Raw genomic sequence first — 23,743 nt, 5'->3', positions numbered from 1 at the left:
AGTACTCAGATTCACATCCTCTGCTATCAGAACAGCTAATAAAGAATTTTCCTCAGAATTCTTAGCAGTGTCTGCTACTCAAGAAAAGCAGCCTAGGATACATCCTCAGTGACCGGCAGGAAAGTAAGTTTGCAAATATAACTTCTTGCATGTCTCACTGACGTAAGCAAATTCCTAGAGAGAAATGAAAGAAGACACAGCAACACTGACTCAACTCAGACAAATAGCAATCGAAAGGAAGCTAGTAAGTAAGGGGAGGGGGGAATCGATAATAATCTAGAAGGCCAAAGGGGGAAAAAAGTAAAAGCAGCACAATGTGGGTTACAAGTCTAGGCCTCCTAACGCTCCCAGGGTGAACCCAGAGATCCTAGAAGGACATGTGCAACCATCTGTCACCCCTGAGAAGGGCACCGTGGGCAGCTGGGGGGTCAGGACGAGCTGTGGGTAAGGAGCTGGAGAAGAATGACAGGATTGCAGGCAGGAAAGCATGGGCTCCGAAGGAGATACAACTTGTATATGGTTAGCGTTTGCAGGCTACAGCTTGGTCAGGTGGCAGCCACGGAAAAATAAAACCCTCATGGTGTTCCTACAGGCTCTTATCTTTGGGCTCCCATCGAGGCAGATTTTACTTTCTGAGGCCGTAACTCTGTCAAATCACATCATCTGTATCTTCCTTAAGGATTGTTTTCTCTTCCTGGGGATTCTTTGTCTAAGGCCACAGGAGGGAAAGAGGAAAGATTAGCACGGGACATGATGGGACAGGCCGGAAGAGCGCAATGAAAGCGCCCTGTGAGAGGCCACGCTCGACAGCATGTGGATTTTGTGGCAGGACACACGGGGTTCCAGATGTGCCAGGGTTTCTTCAGTGATTTCCAAATTCCTCCCCCTCCCCATAAAACTGTCAAGCAACTTCCCACGTCCACCCCTCCGTAAGCCAGTGTCCAGCCTTCACCGTGTCCTTTCTTCAAAATGCCTTCTGGGAGGAGGCCAACAAGACGCTGGCTGAGGACGAGGATTATTCGAGTCGGTTGGAAACAGAGCGTTCGCAAGGAGCCGCTGCTGGTTTTCAAAGCCCCTGATCCTCACAGAAATAACTGTGTCCCCAAGGAAATCTTTCCTCAGGCCGGGAGATAAATACAGTGAATTTTAAGAAATAGGAAAAGTAGAAAAATCTAGAAAGTAGATCAGTCCCTCTCACCAGCCACCAAGTGGATTGACTAAGCAAAGAAATAAGCAAGTCATGACTGGGTACGTCTGAGCAGATGGAAGAGGGTTGAAATGATGCACGGCAATGAGAAATCTGTCAGAGACAGTGACTGGGCGGAGCCGGCAGGACAATATTGTTTTAGTCTGATTGCAGAATGTGTCCCAAAGCACTCTGGCTGCATTTTAAAGAACTGTAAAGTATGTGATGTATACCCAGCCAGGCAACCGCGTTCAGGAAGGGGGGAAATCTGTCTGGGAAGGAACTGGAAGCTGTCAAAGCCGGCATTCTTGAGTGCATCCTTCCATGCTGTGCACACGTGGGAGGAAGGAGCCCTCGAAAGCTGCGGTCCTGCGGCCGAGGCGTGCTGCGTGCACTCCAGCAAGTGGGGAAGATGCAGCTCCCAATAGGAGGCAAGAAGTGCGTTGCTGTCAACCACTCAGCAGCCCTGGGGACCAGCTCGTGGGTCTTTTGTCCCGCTCAGGCTGTAGGTCGCTGCCTCCAACCCTACGAAGAAAGGATGGAGAAGGGGGATCCCGCCAAGGAGCGGAGAGGCCAAGTCAAAGAGTTCAGCTTCTGCTCGATGCGGCAACCAATGAGCTGTGTGTCCTCCAGGGGTCCCCAAACCATTTCATGCCACGCGCTCTCCAGCTGGAGGAAAGGCACAACAAATCATTCCTCTCTACCGGAGTCCAGCTTTACAAGTCCAAATTCTGCAGCCGTCAGCCCCTCCTAAGAAACAAGTCTGGCATCCAAGGGGCCATGTTAACAACTTCATTTTCATAAGAACGCATTAGAATTGCAGAGTGTGTTAGATTTTTCAAGCATTTTCATATAACTTAGCTCAGTAGGGCAGCTTATGAAACGAGGTAAGGATTATTCATGTAAATATATAAATACATATAATCATATAAAGTAGCTAACTGGCTTGCCCACAGTCACCCTGCTGGGTCTCAGGGAATCTCAGATGTCCTGTGTCAGTCTCTCACCTTTGACCATATTATAGGGTCACATCCCATCAAAGTACCTAATGTCACAGGTAACTCCAGCTTAGCAGTCTTCAAGAACGTATAAACCCACTTAAAACATAAAGTCACTCTATGCTTTGAGTAATTCCACTTTCTGGCCCAAAAAAAAAAAAAAAAAAAAAAAAAGGAAGGTCGGGGGAGAGAAAAAGTAACTTATATCAAGAACTTTAGAGAAGTTACACTTAAAACTGAATTTTTTTTTTAAATTGTGGTAAAATATACATAACATCAAATGTAACATTGTTACCATCTTTAAAGGTACAGTTCAGTCGCCAGGAGGTACATTGGCATTATTGTTCACCATCACCACCATCCATCCACAGGCCTTTATCATCTTCCTAAACTGAAACTCTGAATCCATTAAAGACTCGTTCCGCACTCCTCCCTCTCCCCAGCTCCCAGCAACCACCATTCTCTTTCCCGTCTCTATGAATTTGACTCCTCTAGTTACCTCATGTAAGTGGAATTGCACAATATTTGTCTTTTTGTGTCTGGATGATTTCACTTAGCCTGTCTTTAAAGTTCATCCGTGTGGTAGCACGTGTCAGAATTTTCTTCCTTTTCAAGGCTGGATGTATTATCTGTACATACCACATTTAGTAACCCGTGCATTCATCAATGGACACGTGGGTCACATCCACCTTTTGGCTATTGTAAATAATGCCACTGTGAACAGAAGTGCACAAATATCTGTTCCAGTACTTGCTTTCAATTCTTTGGGATTGAAAATTCCAGAAGCGGAATTGCTAGATCATATGGTAAGTCTAACTTTAATGTTTTGAAGAACCGCCATACTGTTTTCCATAGCATTGCACCATTTTACATTCCCTATAGCAAGCACGAGAGTTCCAGTTTCTCCATGTTCCCAAGCCTGTTGATGGTAGCACGTTCAGTTAGGGATGCCTGCCGTGCCAGCCTGGTCACACATCACTAATAGCAAGCTCCACAGACATTTCCCCAACCAGGGCCCTTACTTAGGGCTGGGTTGGCTCTTGCTCTTCAGCAAGAAACCATCAGGGAACCTTGAGGAACAAGATTTATTACTCAGGGGACCTGGAGAGCACATGGCATGGTCAGTGACCACATAGCAAGGTCAGGGATCACAGGGACAACCTGGGGCTTTGCCTTTATTCAGGTCGAGTGTAGGGTGCCTGAAATTTCTCAGGTTCACTGCCAATTGGCTGATTTCCTAATATAAAACCGAAGAGTAGGAATTAGGGCATGGGAAGGGAGATGTGGGGCACTCAAGCGGTCAGTTCTCTAGGTTTTCCAGGGCTTTCTGAAAGGCGCGCTTCCTGGGTGGGAGCAGCCTAGTTTCTTCTCCGCTGTTCTGCAAGTGGCCATTTCAGGTAGCCGCCGATGCATTTGCTCAAGATGCTGTCTTTGAAATGGATGCCCGGGCAATCAGAAGCTTAATGTCGGGCACTTACACTCCACTCTATGTCCCTACCAACACTTGTTATTTTGTTTTGTTTTGTTTTCAAATAATAGCCACTCTAACGGGTGTGAAGTTTAAAATTTCTATTTTAAGAAAGCCTCTGAAAGAAGTTATAGGTACCACAGGCTCATAATCCCTTATCTGAGATCCTTGGGACCATCTGTGTTTCGGATTTCAGACTCCTTTTAGATTTTTAGAAAGTCATCCCAGGGCTGATACTATACATTATGTAATAATACTCCCAGTGGGTGGAGTCTGAGGCTGTAACTCACAGTCAACCGCGTTCAATTTCTGCAGCAAGATGTGTTACCACTCCCGCTAAGTGGGATAAAATGAGAACTCTGATTAGCCTCATTTCAGATCAGATCAAGTTTTTTTTTTTTAAGATTTTATTTATTTATTTATTTGAGAGAGAGAGAGAAACAGCATGAGAGGGGAGAGGGTCAGAGGGAGAAGCAGGCTCCCCGCTGAGCTGGGAGCCTGATGTGGGACTCGATCCCAGGACTCTGGGATCATGACCTGAGCTGAAGGCAGTCGCTTAACCCACTGAGCCACCCAGGCGCCCCAGATCAGATCAAGTTTTGTTAATAAGGGGAGTGCAGGAAAGAGAAAAAAAAAAAAAACCTTCGGAAATTTTTAAAATTTTGGAACTGCAGATAAGAAATATTGGGACCTGTATTACTATCATACTACTTAGATTAGTAAAACTCTTAAACCCACAGGAAGGAATGAGTATGTAGCTCAGAATTAGAAATCGCTGGAGAGACACGTATTGAATGCAACTCATTTGTGGCAACAAGCAGGACTGAATCTGCTTTTACCTCTCTGCTCAGTGTGCCTTGAGGCAGAAGCAGTAGGAGGAAGCATCTGTCACCTTAAAACAAGCCCAAGCTAGCACCTGGGGCCCCCATTTCTCCCCATTCCTGCCCCGGCTTCCACTTGGACTTCTGCCAACCCCAATGGGCACTGGCAGGATAACCTTCCTTACAGGTATCTCGCTTCTCAGACTTTTACTGGCTTTCAAATCCCATTAGATTGTGAGAGCTGGGTGTCCCTTTCCCCCCTCTGTCAAAGCAATCACCAGCATTAATGAGGTGATAAGAAATACAGACTACAGATAGGTCAACATGTCTGTCCTCCTGGCAAGCACATTCATCTAGCAACTGAAAGGAGTGATTTTGAGTGGTGGCCATGACGGACGATGGCTGGCTGGGGTGGGGGGGAGGGGGGGACGACCTTCTGTGGTGTCAGGTGACGGAAGGTGACAGAGGGTGTCACCTCTGCCAGTGGGAGCCCCGACAGAGCCTGCAGCCACTCACAAGGTTGAGCATATAAGTGCCCCCACCCCCAATTCCTACGGAACTCTTCCACCCCGATCAGCTGTCACGTGTGGGTGTAAGCAAGGAAGCCTATGTCCACAATATGAAATTAGATGTTGGTCTTAGTCCATTCAAGCTGGTGTAACAAAATGCCACATCTGGGTAGCTTAGAAACAACAGAAACTGATTGCCCACACTGCTGGAGGCTGAAAGTCCAAGTTCATCAGTGTGCCAGCTGGTCCGGTGAGAGCCCTCTTCCGGGGTTACAGATTTTTCAATTTTTTGTTGTGTCCTCGCATGGTGCAAGGGCTAAGCTAGCTCTCTGGGGCCTCTTTTATGAGCTCTGCCCTCATGACCTGATCCCCTCCCAGAGACCTCACCTCCTGAAACCATTACCTTGGGCATTAGGTTTTCAACATGTGAACTTGAGGGGAACACAAACATTCAGCCCCTAACAACAGATGGGAAGAAAAATAATTCTGCAAAACTACTGAAGGTCTAGTTCCTATACATGCTCTTGCAGAATAGAAGGTAACCCGAATGGGCGAGCGATGCCTGCTTGTTCATGGATGGCACCCACTTGCCACGCTGAGCATGAAGCATTGACCAACCATGACACCCTGTTCAACCTTCCAATCTGTCCTCATTTCTGGGTTCTCCCTGCCCCTGGATAAATGTGCGTCCAGCCTGGGAAGCTGGCTTATCTGTACCAAGATCCTGCTTCCTTTCCGTGTCTCCCCAAACATAATGGTGCAAAAATAGAATGCTGTCATGACAAGAAGCTGGTGCAAAATCTAATAAAGAATAGTATGGGCTCAAAGAGGCATCCATTTCTTCAGGACATGAACATTATACAAAGAGACCAAACATGAGTCCTGGGCTTCTATAGATCCCTCAGGTTGCACTTTGGATATCCATAGATTTGGCCTCGGGATGTACCTCTGGAGTGACAAAATGGCCATTTTCTTTTTCAACTGTGCTTGTGGTTTAAGTTTCCACATTGTCTCTAAAGTTACCCTCTGAATACACCAAAAGGAGAAAAGGTTCTTGAGGACACGGGTGCATTGTTACTTGTTTTTATTGTAAGCGGCTGAGCATCAGTAGGCACAGTTAGAGGGTGGGTTGATTTGGCAGTCTCTTATTGTTCCTGGATGCTCAGACCCCCAGGGGTAGCATTCCCATGTAAGCTATCGCAGTCAGCTTCTGATAAATGAGTCTCGGCTAGCTGTGCAGTGCGCACAGCATCTGAAAGAAACAAAGCCCTCCTCTGACCCGGCCTAGGTACAGTTGCAGGAATCATTGTCCAAGATGTGGAGGGGCAACACCAGAACCAACGGGCCCCTTTTAGCCACCCTCAACTCCGGTTTCAGCAAAGGCTAGCCTGCACTTGCTACTGTTCATGCCAATGAGCTTTAGTAATTAAGTAGAGCCCGTGGAGCCCAGCACATGTAACTGATGTCAATGATAGTCAATCCAATGTCATATTTTAGAAGTCAAGTCCAGAAGGTAACAGAATTTATTAGTATATCAGCCATATTATGCTTTGCTGTAACACTAAAGAGAGATGGTTCTATGACTTCTAAAAATTTCAGTTAGGACTTTTTTTTAGGGTGGCAAATACTGTGAAGCTTTATGGAAAAGAATTCGCAATGCACTCTGTGTGTTTTATTATTCATTATGTGGTGAACGTGGTGAAGTCGATTTTGTTCAAGATCTAGATGAAGACATGGAGCTCATTCAGAGGACCTCTGACTTAAAATGGATAAACCAATTCATACACAAATGCATCATGCATAAGATTTCAATAACTGAAAAATGGCTGAAATATAAAAATCTCTCTGTGTGTTTCCATTTCTTCTTTTGGAGGCTAATGGATAGAGAGCCTTTGGCTTCCGGAACTTGGAAAATGACCCGCAGGAAGGGGAAGAATTGTAAGCATAAGTATGTTGTACAAGGATATGTAAAGGAAGGACAAAATAGAGGAATGGAAGTTTCCTCAGCTTGCAAGCCACAATAGTAGAAGCAGTAGAAGAACGATGATACAGCCATCAGGCAGCGCTGCCCCCAACCTATCGGGTCCCTGTCCCAGATGTCCTGATTCCCCTTGAGATCCACTCTTCATCCCTCCACCTGGGTCTCTGCCCTGAAGGAGGATCTCTACAAACTGCATCACCTGGGTCCCCTTGCCCACTGGCCTCCAGTTGGCTTCAGCTAATGGGAGGCAGCACGTGGAGGTCAGAAGGAGGGACGAGAGAAGTCAGGGTATCATTCCCTGGGCTCTCTCCCTGACGGGCCTTGGTTTGACAGTTGCTGTGTCATTCGGTTGCTTTCTGCGATTTCAGTGCTTGTGCATACTGGTGACAGTTCCTTCCCCTCTGGCCCTCCTCCTATTGCCAGTCTTGGGGTTCCTTGCCACCCAGCGCTGGTTTCCCTGTTCACACCTTCATAAGTTGTCTCTCCTTCAAACTCTCTTTATTACCTCTTTGAGTGTGCCATCTGTTTCCTACCAGGACACAGACAAATATAGAACCTTTGTAAGAATTAGAAAAAGGCACCTGATGGGTACATGAGGGTTCATTATATGGTTGTCTCTGCTTTGGTATGCATTGAAATTTTCGAAAATAAAACAATTCCCAAGAAGAACAAAAAATAAAAATGTGTCCCTTCGGTGAATGGTGCCCTGCAAGTGCATTGCTCTGTGGGCACAGAATTCAGGCTGGATTCCAGCCAAACTCCCTCCCTCAGCGGGTGACTTTGTGCAGTGCACAAAATGCCCAGATGAATGTGGCAGCCCTCCAAAAGGATGGGTAGATCCCTAAAAGCTGGAAAATATCTTAAAGAGAAAGCAAAGGTTGACCTGGGTCTTTAAGGATATTTGGGACTTAAATTGGAAAGTGCATTGCATGCAAGGAATGCCTGCAGGACAGGTGAGTATAAGCTGTATACAGGCTGTCGATTCTGTTAGGCAAGGAGTGCACCTTGAAGGGATTGTTGCAGCATAAGAAAGTAGAGACAGGATGGAAATGGGCCTTGACAGCTGAGCGATAAAATGTGAATTGTCATTTGTGATCAACCAGGCAGTATGGAGCACCATTTGGACACATGGACTCTAAAACTAGACCTACTGGGCTTAGATCATGATTTTGCCATCCATTAACTTTGCACAGCTACTCATCCTCACTCAGCCTCAGTTTTCTCTTTTACAAAATGGAGATAAAGTAGCATGCACCTCTTAGATGTGCAAGGGGGCTGAATTTTAAAATACACATGAAGTGCTTAGCACAGTGCCTGACAGTAAGTACTTGGTAGACATCAACTACTATCACCAAAAGTTTTTCAACAGAAGAGTAATTTGATGAAAACAATAGCTCGTGAAGATTGGTCAGATCATGTGTGCAGGATGCACGAGAAAGGAAGAGGCAGGGAGGGAAGTCGGTGTGAGGCTATTGTACCATCTGCACTCTGGGAGAGCCACAGGAAATGAGATAGAAGAAGCAGGTGCAGGGAGCTCTGGGAGAAAAAGAGAAGGAGGGCTGTAAATGGGTGGGTCGTGAGCATGAGGAGTCAGAGGGGGCTCCAGACACTTTTCTGAGTTCTGTGGTCTCCACTGGTATAAATGCACACAGGCAGCTTGGGCAGTTGGCTTTGAAGGACTGACAGTTTTAAAATTTTTGTACAAGTTAAAGGAATATGAACCTAAATTTGCCAGTAAAAGAATTAAAGAACCATTAGATTTTACCCTTCTGCTTTGCCCAATATTGAATATTAGATCCAAGATGCTGTTACCAAACAAAAACCCCAATGGACACCTCAAACATTCCAGTGCTAACTGGTCACACCTCCAATTGCCAAAGGTCGTTTTTTATATCCAGAAGTTCTTCTGATTAAAGTCTGAGGTAAGGTGTCCTCGGTTGAGAGAGAGCATCCTCGTACAAGAGAATTCTCTAAGAGCATATGTAATTTACAAGTTCAGTTCTTAGCAAAAATAACCAGATGGTGGAGGAAGCTAGTGAGCCCTTGACTTTAGTATCTACCATTTGGAATAGAGGAGGAAGTCGTTAATTTTAAGAAACAATTTCTGTAAGTCCCCAGTTGAACATTGATTCATGGGCAAGCCTCCCTACAAATTCAGTACCATTTTAAGAACCACCCTGAAACCATTTTTTAGCCATAGCTCCCTCTGAGAAAAGTTATCCCTTGTTTTCACTTTCTGGTCTTTCTTCGCAGGAGTCGAGCTCAGTTGTTGCAGATGTCCTGGCCCACTGTCAGAGACAGCACAGCACAGTCTGGTACCCAGGCCCCTCCTGCCTCACGTTAATCTGTTCTTTCCCTGTCGGCCTCGCAGATACTTGCCCGAGATCATGAACGATGGGCTGACCAACCAGATTAACAACCCGGAGGTCGACGTGGACATCACACGGCCCGACACTTTCATCAGGCAGCAGATCATGGCTCTCCGTGTGATGACCAACAAACTAAAGAATGCATACAATGGCAACGATGTCAACTTCCAGGACACGAGTAAGGAAGTCTTTATCGGTACCAATAACCTCCACAGTGAGAAACAGGTTGTAGATGATACCCCACTTTTTCTTCAAGAGCAATGTTCACCTTTAATCTAGTGTCCTGCTTGCCTGGTCTGCAGAGCTCTTTACAGTCCTTTGGACTGACAGCTCTGATCCACAAAGCTTAGGATTCCACTAAAATCATAACTGGTCTTAAGGAATAGTTTCAGTGGATTACATTCAATGCTTCCCAAGCTAACATTGGGTCTCATCTGCCAGGTGATCCATTCATGATCAAGCAACAAAGTAATGTTTTCATCTTCTCCTTCCCCCATCGTCATTTACATCTCTGCCCCAAACTCTTGTCCCCTTCTCCAACCACCAAAAGAAGAATGTTCTGAAGCTTCCTCAGACAAGGCTAGGTTGAAATCCCGGTTTTATCACTTACCGACTTAAGCAAATTATTTCTTGAGTCTCAGATTTCTCTTCTATAGAATGGGGAACGTTCCAGCCTGTGAGGTCGGGTCTTTGGGAAGTTCATTTGCGGCCATCTGTGAAGGAGTTAAGATAATATCTCATGTGCCCTGGATTCAACTGCATTAGCTCTCCTTCTATCCAGTCCCTCACGTGTATGAACCATAGACATTGGTCTCTGAAATATTGACAGAAATAATGAAATGCTGGTGCAATAGGACCCATGACTAGTTTATTAGCCATCCCAAAATATCAGAAGTGATGGGAAAGTCTATGAAGTGAGCATTAAATTAAATTTGGGGTTTGTGTAAGTGGTTTTAAGATGCATAACTATACAAATTGGGGGGGGTTATTTTATTGCTTTGGGATTTTTTTAAAGATATGTATCCTTAAACAGAGTTCTTGGGAAAAGATTTCTTGAACATAAGCTGTGCAGTCACCAGTGATTCTGTAATTTGGTCACTGAAGCAAAAGATGATGTTTGTGTGCTTGAATTAATGAGCTAGAAAGAAACAAGTTACAGATGGAGGACATTAAGTCATCCAAGTCTTAGCCAGCAACCTACTGAGTTGTCCCCTGCAGAAAATTTTTAGTGCTTTATTCCATTTTAAGCAACTCAAAAATTAATTTTCTAAATGCAGGATAATTGCCAACCCACTAGACTTTATTGCTGTAAGATTTCTGAGAGTCCTCCTATTATTTCTCCTCCTCTTCACTAAACCTCTTCTCTACCTCTTCAGAAGAGAACCTTCCACGAGGTGTTAGCCTTTGATGCTTCTCCCCTGCTCGTTCCTTAGCTTCGCTCCTCTGAATGCATCGTCATCCTCTCTGTCTCACGAAATGCTTTATTATCTGGAGAATGACTATAGGAATAAATAATTCAAGATAATGTAAGAATTAGTTGAGGTTGGCCTTGTTTCTCTTTCCTCTCTGACCTAAAGAGGTTATGTACATGTCAGTCTGCAAAGCTTAGGGAACGTCCTTGCAGAGAGATCGTGCTCCACTTCCCCTCACAAGAAAATAAAAATTAACAACAGTTAAGAGCATCACTTAGCTCTAACCCAAGCCCCATATTTGGTCCTCCGTTTTAGGATAGTGTCTGTCCTATAAACCATTATCACATCTTACAACAATCATCACCCTTCCTGCCTTTGACATTTTGAAAAATCACCCCTTAAACTCCTGCATTTCTGACTCCTTTTCAGAAAGAGATGGGGCCATTATTTTTCTCAGCTGGATCTCCTGTCATTATTTGCTTACCACAGTTTTAATATTCTAAATCACTTTAATAATATCTTTGTAAAGGTTATAGTACTTCTTGTTCATAATACCAGTGTTAAGAACAATTCCCTTAGCAGTTCTGGTATCTCTGAATTTAATTAATGGGCATTTTCCCCCTTGTAAAGGCCACTAAAGATAAATCCGAGAAAATGTTAAGAACCTGGTACAGTGTATTCAAGTGATCTTACCTGATATTTAGATGTCCCATTAAAAAAAAGAAGAAGAAGAAGAAGAATCATGCTGAGTTGTGCCTTGCTTATTCGGGGGGACCGTGGAAGAGCCCCTGTGTTACTTGGCGGCACTTACATAGTATCTAGTGCCCAAGATGGCGCCGGTATGCCAGGGGCAGCTCAACAAGCTCATCCTTGTTTCAGGCCAACAGGGAGGAATTTATTGAATGAATCTTTGAGCAAGTGGGGCAAACAGGAAATGTCATTACCAGGTTTACAGTTTCCTCTGTTCTCCCAGGCACATTATCTCACTTATACCCCCTTACGATCCTGTGAAACAGAGAGGAATATTCTCCTTTTTACTGCTGAGCAAGCAGAGCCCAGTGAGGCTCACCGGCTTGCCCTCATTCACTTAAAGAAAAAAACAGCAGGTTAAAATCTAGGTCCTCTTTGCTGTAGGAACCGTGTTTTTTGTTCTTTGTTTTCCCATCAGGCCTCATTGCAAGTGCTGCGTTTGGTGCCCTCACGCATTTCACCAGAATGGCTTCACACATACTCTACATGTAAATGCTATTGTCTGGATCTGTTGAGATAAGGAAAGGGACAGAAGTTGAGGAAACTTCCCAAGGCACATTTAACTATTCAGTGAGGAATTTTTGTGCACCCGCTGCACGCCAGGGACCGTTAAAGGCCATGGGGATACAGAAGTGAACGGTATACACCACACAAAGTCTCTGCCCTCCACAAGTATACATTCTCACAGGGGACACAAGAGAACAAGCGAGTTAATACTACAGTTGCAAATGGCGATAAGTACTTCCACACAGCTAGAAACTGATGGAGACCGAACTGGGACCCCGGTCTGAGACACAGGGTTTGTGAAGCAGGAAGGAAGCAAGCGGTGAGAAGTGGACTAGAGCAGGCCCAGAAGGCATGGCAGGCAAGTGGGAAGACGCCATGCTAAGAGGACATACGAGGTGGGCACCTGGGCGTTGATTTCAAGCAGGAATGGCAAACATTTTCTGTCAAGAGCCAGATATTAAATATGCTCAGCTTTGAATGCAGAATGAGACAATGCAGAAGCGAAGGGGGGTGGCTCTGTTCCACTATAACCTCATCCATGGACACTGAGGTTTAGATTTCGCACACGCCCTACTCATACGTCACAAAATACTATTCTCCGTTGGATTATTTTAAAAAAAAAACTTGAAAATATAAAAACCATTCTTGGGTTATGGTCCCGACAAATACAAGCAGCTGTCCATAGTCGTCAACCCCGGGGTCAGAGGGAGAAGTTGGTTGAGATGGAGCTCATCCTCACTCTTAGAAGAGAACAGAGGTGGAATCAAGCAGTCAAAATGCATAATAATATGTGCCTTTCACAACTATGTGCACCTGTTCCTCAGGTTGCCTACTTAGCCGTCTTTGTTTACCTTAAACCTCATTTCAAGATCCTTTACCAAAGCACAATATCTGCTGAGAACAATGGCCCCAAGGTACAAAAGGAGCGAGGGACAGAATTTCTTAAAGCAATTTAAACATTAGCCAGAATAAGAAATACCTCTCGAATGCCAACACGGTAGGGATGGCCCCTCGCTGGGTCTAGGAGTCATACGTTTCGTCAGTTGGGTAACTGGATGTCAGTTAGCACTGGGTGTCAGACATCTATTTTGGTCAGGTCTGCCTGCCCATCACAAACCTGCCCGCTAAACACAAACCCGTCGGGGGGGTTGGGAGGGGGAACATCCCTTCCACCCCCAGACCCAAATCTGGTGGGTGCCCCCACTCCTTCCCAGTCCTGGTCTAACTTTCTTTCTCAATCCGCCCACGCCAGGCGATGAATCCAGCGGCTCGGGGAGTGGCAGTGGGTGCATGGATGATGTGTGTCCCACGGAGTTTGAGTTCGTCACCACAGAGGCCCCCGCGGTGGACCCCGACCGGAGAGAGGTGGACTCTTCGGCAGCGCAGCCCGGCCACTCCCTGCTCTCAGGATCTCTGGTCTGCATCGTCCTGGCACTGCAGAGACTGTGCAGATAATCCTGGGTTTTTGGTCAGATGAAACTGCATTTTAGCTATCTGAATGGCCAACTCACTTCTTTTCTTACACTCTTGGACAATGGACCATGCCACAAAAACTTACCCGTTTTCTATGAGAAGAGACAGTACTGCACTCTGCCTCCCTTTCTGTTTGCCCAAAGAGTACTGGGTGCCACACTGGACTGCTTCCTCTTTCCTTCAGCTCTCTGTGGGGACCTTGTTTATTCTAGAGAATTCTTAACTCAAATCTTTCATACCAGGAGATTTTCTTACCTTCATTTGCTTTTATGCTGCAGAAGTAAAGGAATCTCACGTTGTGAGTTTTTTTTTTCCCATTTAAAAAAAAAAAGGCAGGAAGAAAATAATTTCCCTTGTAAAATCAGGCCAAACCCCCAAGACAACTGCACTTTCTACAAAGGAGCCAGTAAGAGAGAAAAATAAAAAAGCTTTAACACTGTAAGTTCAGCACTGCCAGCCGACTCCCAGTATCAGCTTTTCTGTGATAAATCGGGTTTACAAAATGCTTTCGGGGAGAAAGTTTGAGATTTTTTTTTAACGTGGTGAAAATACAGTGCTGTCTTGGAGGTATCGTCTTGCACTCTATCCACACAATACCAAATTGAATTGGGGGTACTGATACTAAATTTAGAACTCCATCGTTAACATGAGAGTAAAATTGCCATGACCCAGCACCTCTCTCTTACCTTGCCCAATTTCAATTTCAATGATGGCACCATTTTCCTTAATTCTCTTAATGTCTGTCCCCTGTATCCAATTGGCACAGATTTTTCTCTTCATCTCCAGCTACTAGTGGACACTCCCATCAATTCATCCTCCTTAAGGGTCTGAATTGAAAATAATCTTCTGTGATACAGTGGCTTTGCTTTAGCCACAGGTTGGACGTTAATTCGACATTTCTGCCCCTGTGCTCATTACCGTCCCAAAAGAAGAGTTCTTTTAACGAACTCATAAGCAATTAGATCCATAAGTGAGTTTTCATGTTTAACAGTTTGCTTTGTGTCAGTTGGTTTCTGCATCACAAGGGCATTCTCTTACAAAATAACTCACAACAAAAACCGTCAAGACAAAAAAATATATATATATATAGTATTGACATGGAGATTTCTTTCACTTTTTTAGTCTTAGTATGATCATCTATTTTTATATCTCTATATATATATAAATCACAGATTTTAACTTCTTAATTCCAAGCTCAGGGTTGACACACCTTTGTAACGAAAATGTTTTGTCAACCACCTCTTCTTGTTTTGTGCTGCTCAGAGAAGGGATTCCTCAACGATCTGTGAGCACCAAGAATCAAGAAAGAGAACTTTTTACGTATCTAATTGTCCGTTTCTTAAAAGTTTGCCAGGGCACACCCTTTTTTGCATGAGCGTGCTTTGTCCTGGGTGCTCCAGATGGTACCGGGCTCAGGGGGGAGCCAGGGTGTGCAGGACTGTCCTGGTGATGGAAACCGTAGAATGGTGTATACATGCAAAACCATTGCTTCCATGTACGCCTTCAGCCTAGGATTCCCGCTTGGCACTTGGACTTGGACATAGGACCTAACTCAAGAGGCCACTTTAGAGCCTCAAGCCTAACTGACCCTCCAAGTGTACCAAAGCCAGGCCCTATGCTCCCCTTGGTAGAGAGAAGCAAAATAAACCAAACTGGGGCTTTATTCATAGAGTTGGCTCTCCATGTGTTTCTTGGTTTTGATGATGATCTGGGGTTGGGAAAAGTAATGTTTCAAGACACCACCGTATGCCAGTCACATTTTAGTTAACCCATTGGCAGAAATGGCATGTAAATGGTATTTTTTTATCTTTGCTCTCATCAAAATTATAATTAGTTATTGATTTAGTCATCACATTTAAGTAGAACACATGCGGCACGATAGTATTAAGTATATTTGAGCACTTTTGCAAAACTGCAAAGTATTTAGAAGCATCTATTGCTATTTTATGCCTAGGGAAATATAAAAAGTAGGATTCTATGAGACTTTGTGGCATCTTTTCATTTAAATCTTTATGAAATTAACACCTAATCTAATTCAGCATTGCATTCTTCTAGAAAACCATCCGTTTCACTGCCAAACTTCGGCTTCCTATCACCAATTACACAGAAAACATCTCTATGAAGGACCAATCATTTACGTTGCCCATTTCATTGTATGTTCAGAAATCAGTATTGTCTTTTTCCAATAATTAAGGTGCAATACCAATTAAATCAATTTTGATTTTCCAGAATATTTGAGTAATAACTTGTTTTTATGGCTTTAAACTCCAAGTCTTTCCTTTTTTCAATATTTCTGCATTGTCTTCTGTGAAGTAGATCAGAATGCCTTGTTTCCTCTGTGCTTTCACCCCCAAAAGGCTTTGTGCATGTGTATGAATACACATTATATCAATGAATGTGAACCCATGCTCCGTATACACTAAACACACAGATAGTATATAAACGCCTGCTTCATTTGTTTCAACACCTTCACGATTGATATTATTCATATTGGTGAGATAACAGTGATCCATACGAGCCAGGCAGAGAGCTGAAATGACTATCAGTTAATGATGCCACAACATTCATCCCCTGCATGGATGTGGTCAAAATACTATTCAAATCGCACTTCCTAGTTTTTATCATCATCCGACTGTGTTGTATGATTTTCAGACCAATGTAACATGAGACTTGTTTTCTGTCCTAAGGGAATTAGTTTAATCTAGTTATCCCATTTCAGTAAGTATTTCAGCATTCCTCCTCTCCCCCGCCCCCTGCCACGTTAATTTCTCTCGTCTAAACATAGCGATCGGGGATGAAAGGATGCTCCATTATTTCTCCCGATCTGCCCTCATTTGCTTTGATGTCCCCTAAATTCTCTAATCACATCACAACCTCTGTTAGGAGTAGGGAGGAATGGGCTCACTGAAATCAGACACTAGAAATTGTTGGGTGACGCTCATGACCGCAAACACTTAGCTTTATTGAAGTGCCTCTCTTTACATGTTCTTTAGTTATAATATGTATTTTTCTAACAGAAATACACGTCTGTAACTGGTGTATATTATACTTTGTATATGTTATAACAAAAGCTAAACAGAGGCTAAAGTCTTTAGCAGAGAAGAATGAATTGCAAATTCATGAATAAGAGCTCTGCTTATGGTTCTGTATCAAAGGGTAACCATGACAGCCTTCTGTCACCTTAATGAAGATCAAGTGGGTACTTTGATGACCGCCATCATAGAAAAACGTTACCACTAGCAATCGGACTCCCTTACGGTGATTTACCCAGAGAAGTAACTGGTATTACCTACTTTCATTGTAAGGGATAGGAAATATTACTTTGTCTACACTGAAAAATACTATTAAGTAGTAATTGTAAAAGTAACGTTCTGTAAATCAAACACATTGAAAATATTACTGGACACAGAACCCTGGTATTTAATTTATATTCCCTGCCGCAGACATTAGCCTACTTTAATGCTTTAGCCATTACATACATGTTTTGGCTACACACTGAACACCAACTAAAGTCCCCAAGGAGGAATAGAACTTAGCAAATTCCTGAGTTGTGAACTCTTTTATGGCTTCTCTCCGCAAGGCTAATTATCAGGTGGTTTGATTACAGGTGGAAGTGTTAGCAAATGTAAGTTTTGACTTATCCAAAACTTGCAGAAATACAAACTCATTTTTATTTACTTACAGTCACTAATAGACCTGACTTTTAACTTAAAAGAGGGTGTGTGTGGGGAGTCGGGGGGAGCAGTTTAGCTTTGCCAAGAGAAGAGTAAAGGAGACCATAACTTATACATTTGCAACGTGTTTCTCCTTGGTGGAGACATTAGCCAGTGTTTAGTTTCAGGCCAAGTTATACAAATAGAGTATTGATTTGTATGCATTCTGGAGCCTTGCTGCATCACGGTTTGCTATGGCGTGGGACTCAGCCTAGCCTGGGGCTATTTGAACCTCATTCAGAGTTGAATAGTTACTCAAATCTTTGACATTGCCTTGTAATGAGGTACTTCCATGAGAAGACCCCTGACGATGGATAACAGTGAGGTCTCTGTGTGCATATGCATAATATATATGCAGGACAAATGTGTGCACCAATCAAACCTAAAATTTTATGTGACTGTCAAATGAGTATTACTTGGGTTAAGATTTTTCATTTCTGATTTGGATAGAAAATTGCTATTAATCTTGTATTAAAATAGTTTTTAAAAATCTACCAGTGCCCTTTCTGCATTTTCTTAATTATTGTCATAGTCTACATTTCAGAGTTTTTGAAGTTCTCTTTGTTTGAGACCTTTTTAGAAACTGCAGTATTAAAAGAGAGAAAAAGAACCATAGATTAAATCAGCACCACTCATGTAAATATCCTTGGCTTTTGAAATCATGAACTTTTAGAACTTTGGAACATTTGAGACCTTTCCAAATGTGTCTGGAAGATTTTCTCCTTTTGTACTGGTTTCTTCTTTAAGATAAAATTTAGTGGCTTGAGAACTGATGTCAGTACTTTAGCAATGAGGTAAGAAAATTAAGATAATATGTGAAAAGACTAACCATTTCCAAATTCAGCAAATTGCATTGATTTTTCTATTTCTGAAAGTTTCCATGCTATCAGGAATGCTAAATATTGTATGACATGCTAAAGATTCATTTAACAGATATTTATTAAACTCCTACTCTGTGCTAAACCTGCTCGAGGTGCTGATCACTGGTTATCAAAACCACCAGTTGGAAATTATTCATTCTCTATACAATTAACCATGATTACTACAAATACATCACTTATTTCAAGAATGCTCTTTTAAATAAAGGAAACCATATAAATAAAGTTATCAAGACTACAAGGTTTAACCGTAAGCAATATTTTAATTTAGTTCATATTATTACTATTTTGGTTTCTAATGAGAAAAGTGATTTCTACAAAAGAATTAAGAAACTTAAGGATAATTCCATATATAAAGCCAGAATATAACAAATTTTATTTGGAATTCAACTGAACCCAATTTGATGGAAAGGAAAAACATCAAAATGGTCTTGGGAAAAAAAATAATAAAACCACCACAGAGCCTTTTATCAGGTAACAACAATATTTATTTTAATTTGCTCCTTGGATAAATATACTCACAAATATGAAAGATGGCATTAATTTAAAATACCAACTTGCAAAGTAGTGACAATTAGACACGGATTACTGTTTTCGGCTCAAGAGCTAGAAAGATGTACCCACAAGTTTGTCTATTCAAACAGACATTCACAATTCATTTAGTGTGGATGCATTTCCATTCCATAGACATATTTATTTGTTTATGTAAACACATGGCCAAACATATTTTGTTGGCTCGTAAATGGGGCACACAGCAAAGCCGGGAGGAAATAAATGTCTGCCTTTATAGCTTGCTTAAGGAGTTCATTCTCTTTCACACCTCGAAACGTAAAGTAGAGCAAGAAAATGGAAATTTTACCCTGTGAGTGCTCACGTTCGGAGAGAAGCAGAAAGACGAACAAACTGATTTAAGACAAGTGTTAGAGTATTTACCCTAGATAAAACATCTGCTCTTCAGTAGGAAAGAGCATCTGTGGATTTTAAAAATAAAGGGAAAATTTGACTTAGGCAATAATAGTCATCCATTCTTTCAAAAGATGTGTAATGAGCAATGTAATGAACAATAGTTCTGGGGGTCGGACCAAGGCATCAAGATTTCTGCTCTCAGACAACTTACATCCTAGTAGGGAAGAGACAGACAACTCACAAGTAAATAATAAACAAGATGACATCAGAAAGGAGAGGGGCCATGACGGAACTAGCACAGGAAATGGGATAGTGACTAAGGAGGAGACTCTCCAGGAGAGGCTCCCCAGGGGATACTCAAGCTGTGATCTCATGACAGGAGGGAGACAGCCATGTGCAGACCTGGGTGCAAAGAGTTCCAGGCAGAGAACAAGCAAATACAAATATCTCTGTCCAGGAATGATCTTTGGGTACTCCTAAGTGGCTGGGACTAGTAAGTGAGCTGCCGGGTGGTGGGAGATGGGTGAAGAGCTAAATGGCAGCCATATTAGGCAGAATAGCCAAAGTCATGATCCTTTGCCACCCGGTAAAGCCAGAGCCGTAAAAGGATCCGTCCCTATAGCAGCAGCCCTGCTGGTGGCCCTTGGGAGTATTTTAAGGCACCTTTTAGCAAGGAACTATGCTAAGATCTTTATGTACTTGATCTTTATAGGATTTCTATGATGTAGGAATAATAATGCCCATTTTATACCAAATAAAATGAATCACAGTGAGCTTAATTAACTTGCCTAGTCACCTAGGTGAGGCCAAAGGAACCGAGATCTATAATAACTAGGCAGAAAAGTGGCAGTATGTAAGGATAATTTGGGTGTTTTATTATAAGTACAAGAAAATTATCCAAGGGTGTTCTGAGACTTGGCAATGAGTGTGGGAACAGGAATCCATAGATGTTTACTTGCACAGAGGGTAATATTAAAATTTTATTCTGAGATGAAGTGCCATTTGGTGGCATTCTGTTTTTCTTTTGTTTTGTTTTTTTCAAAATTAAAATCCAAAGTAAATAAACTACTGATTCCAGGTTCTTGCATAGTTTTGAACTTAAGGCCAGTGTGAACCAGAGTTTGATGCCTAGGGAGGAACATGTGTATCAAATCTGCTTTCCCTTTGTTTGTCAATTTGGCTTACACATCATAGTCTCAGAGAGCATATCATCCACATCCAATTCCCAGGGATTCCTCCCATGCATTAGCCTTGTCTATCACTTATTTATCCATTCAGGTGGTCAAGTGGACTCTAAACATAAATCAAAACAATCCAACAAGTAGTCAGTTCAAACAGACAACTAGTTGGGCTGCTTTGTTGACTAAACTGTTACAAGATCTTGTGACATCTATGACATTGAAGATCCAGCCAAATCTAAGTCCTGGTGATCATTTTCACAGTTAAAATAGAGACCAAAGTGCAGGGCACCCTTGTGCCTTTCTTCCTCATGGAGTTGACACTCCTTTTATTGTTAGATCCCACCTCATGTCACTGCCCTCCTTCCCTGAGAGAACTGGGCTTATTGATGACAGATTTTTATCCCTCTTAAAAAGGTACTCTTTAGACATCTCATAAAGCTAAGTGAATGTCAAATCAAAGAAAAGTTTGTCTACAAAACTCTGTTTCTCTTTTGAGATATAAAATGCCTTATTCTTACATAAAGCATTTCACCCCAAAGTCAGCTTTAAACTCATTTTAAATATTTCATAATCTTTTCCACGCCTCCATGAAGTAGGCAGGAATTACTACCCTTATTTTACAGATCAGAGAAGCTACCATGGTCTTATCAATATGTCTACTCTCTCCCTTTTTTCTTTTGCGTTGTCCCACACCGAATCCACCCAAATCTTAAAGGATCTGATGTAAATCATTTGGGCTTTTATCAGCCTCTTGCTAATTTACACAACCAGCCCAGTAGCTCAGCCACAGGAACCCACGTCTGGTAGAATAATACCCTAACGGTCTTCCAATTCATCTCTGGTCCTGAATCACATATTGTGAATTAGCACAGACTGAGTTCCTGCACATGAAAAATTAGACATCCCCAAATTATATTAAGCCAAAGAAATGTCACCAGAATGGCTTTATTAAAAGCTCATTAGTGACATAGTACTGATTTTATTGGTTTTTATTTGAACCATTTCTTGTGAATGAGCATGATAAGGTGAATTTTCTATGCCAAATATAAGCCCAGATTCTATACATTCGTTTGTTTTTGAGCTTGAGGGCCTCTCCTTTCTTTTTTAATGTAAAAGAGAAAATTTTATATTAAATATTATGTCCATAGACAGAGAGCATGAGCCATGAGAAATGTGCAAGCAAAATGATTTCCCTAGGAAGGAAATAAAGACTTTCCTTACATCTGAAATGTTTCTTCCTTTGAAGCAATCCTATGATCTTTCCCCTCCTTGTACCTCATGAGCAGGGAGGGTGATGTAGCTTGCACGGAGGAGGTAAAATGAAGAAAGAGAAAAGACTAGAAATCCAGTGCCATTTGAAACACATGATGCTTCCTACATTTATCTGACCATTCCTGAACCTTCACTGTGAGTGTCCTTAAAAAGAAATCCCAGAGAAAGGCCAACAAGCTATGAAAAGGTGCTCAACATCACTAATCAACAGGGAAATGAAAATCAAAACCACAATGAACTATCACCTCACACCCCCCAGAAAAAGAGGGGGACAATAACAACATTGGTGAGGATTCAGGGAAGTTGGAACCCTTGTGCACTGTTGGTGGGAATGGAAAATGGTACAGCACCATGGAAAACGCTATGGAAGAAGAGTGTGTTTTTTTCCTTAAAAAATCTAAACATAGAATTACCATATGACTCAGCAATACCAACCAGAATTGAGAACAGGATCTTGAAGAGATATTAACACTCCCATGTTCACTGCAGGTTTATTCACAATAGCCAAGATGTAGATGCAACCTAAGTGTCCATCAATGGATGAATGAATAATTTTAAAAATGTGCTACATACATACAGCAGAATCCTAGTCAGCCTTAAAAAAGAAGGAAAAACTGAATGGGAAGATATCAGAGAGGGAGACAAACCATGAGAGACTCTTGACTCTGGAAAACAAATTGAGGGTTGCAGAAGGGAAGGTGGATGGGTGGATGGGGTAACTGGGTGATGGGCATTAAGGAGGACACGTGATGTGATGAGCACTGGGTGTTATATGCAACTGATGAATCACTGAACACTACATCTGAAACTAATGATGTACTATATGTTGGCTAACTGAATTTAAATTAAAAAAAAGAAAGAAAGAAAAAGAAGGAAGTCCTGTCATACGCTAAAAACACAGATGAAACTTGAAGACATTATGCTCAGTAAAATGGGCCAGTCACAAAAAGATGAATCCTGCATGATTCTACTTTTATGCAGCATCTAACTCTGTCAGGCTCCTAGAAACAGGAAATAGAATGCTGGTTGCCAGGGGCAGGAGGAAGGGCAAAGGAGAGTTGTTGTTCAATGAATATAGAGTTTGAGTTTTGCGATATGAAAAGATTCTAAAGGTCTGTTGCACAACAATGTACATAGAGTTAATGCTACTGTACTATACACTTAAAAATTATTAAGATGGTAAGCTTTATGCTATGTATTTTTTTTTACCATAATAAAGATAAGTAAATAAATCAGAATACATGTGCCCTGTTCCCAAGACATCCAGGGTCTAGTATAATGGTGGGAATACCAAACAAATTCATACCAGCTGACTGTATAATTACATATGATGACTGTGGTGATAAAGGCTTCCACCAAGCACCATGGGAGTGAAGAGATAGGCAAAGGGGTGTTGTGGAAAGAGAACTGGTTAACAAAAGGTAAAAGAAATGAAAAAAAAAAGAAAGAAAGAAATCACAGAAGGACTATGGTACATTGAATGAATAAATACTCTTCTCCCCTCACGAGGCATAAATAAGAAGACTGTATGTCCCAAATCGTCTGAGACAGTTATATCTGCTGTCTCAATACAACAATTAACAGTACCTCTTTCACTCTCCAGAGATTTCCTGGTTTGAATGGTAAATTGTATGGTCACCCCATGTATGAATAATGGCTATCCACAAGATCAATTTACACGTAAATGTATATGACACCTTATAATTTTTCCAAAATATCCACCCAGCTGAAGAAGTACTGGGTAATGTTATGCACAACTAAACTTCTGACTTAAATCCACCCTACTTGAAAAACATCTGGAATCAGAATCAAAAATCCAAAGACAACTCTGACATTGTCAAGTACACTGTATAATCCCAACTCGCAAATGTCCAGCTCTAAACACTAGCCAGGTTTCCTCTCAAAATGGACCATACTTGGAACTTGATCCCAGGCGATTCCTCCTGCTTTTCAGCAATTTTGCTGGATGTGTCGGTTGGCGCTACCCGAGAAGTTGTATTTTGGTTCCATTTGCTGCTGCTGGAAAGCTATGATTTGAGGCACGTTTTCTTCATTTGCCGATCTGAGTGGCCCCGTAACTACAATCATTTTCTTTTGTGTTTTGAGTCACAGGCACAATCAATGTCTTGACTGCTGTTGCTAACTTGGCCATCTAGATCAGCTTTCTCAGCCTTTCTCCTGCCCTATCATGCAGGACACATCAAGTGGTGCCACTAATCTCCTATGCATTCAATGCAACCCCATCCTTTCTCTGCCACTCAGATGAGCATACCAGAGTGCAAGGAAGCTATCATAGAGCTACTGAGGCGTTCGTTCCAA

General features: G+C 42.3%; 1 protein-coding gene across 4 annotated transcripts in view; it reads left to right on the top strand.

The window, feature by feature from the left end:
- Window positions 1-21,852, top strand: part of GPC6 (glypican 6) — a 1,069,657-nt gene extending 1,047,805 nt beyond the window's left edge. For 3 of the 4 annotated variants that reach the window (XM_032402768.1, XM_032402769.1, XM_032402767.1), the window contains 2 exons: window positions 9,335-9,510; window positions 13,254-21,852. In XM_032402768.1, coding sequence (XP_032258659.1) covers window positions 9,335-9,510; window positions 13,254-13,456 — 379 coding nt within the window. In that variant the 3' untranslated portion in view covers window positions 13,457-21,852. The remainder of the gene's footprint in view (window positions 1-9,334; window positions 9,511-13,253) is intronic. The other variant, XM_032402770.1, reaches the window with a different exon arrangement.
- Window positions 21,853-23,743: the final 1,891 nt, after the last annotated feature.

This window comes from Phoca vitulina, unplaced genomic scaffold, assembly GCF_004348235.1.
Source record: "Phoca vitulina isolate PV1807 unplaced genomic scaffold, GSC_HSeal_1.0 scaffold5, whole genome shotgun sequence".
In the NCBI taxonomy this organism is placed as follows: Eukaryota; Metazoa; Chordata; class Mammalia; order Carnivora; family Phocidae; genus Phoca; species Phoca vitulina.
This window is presented reverse-complemented; position numbering and strand designations above follow the sequence as displayed.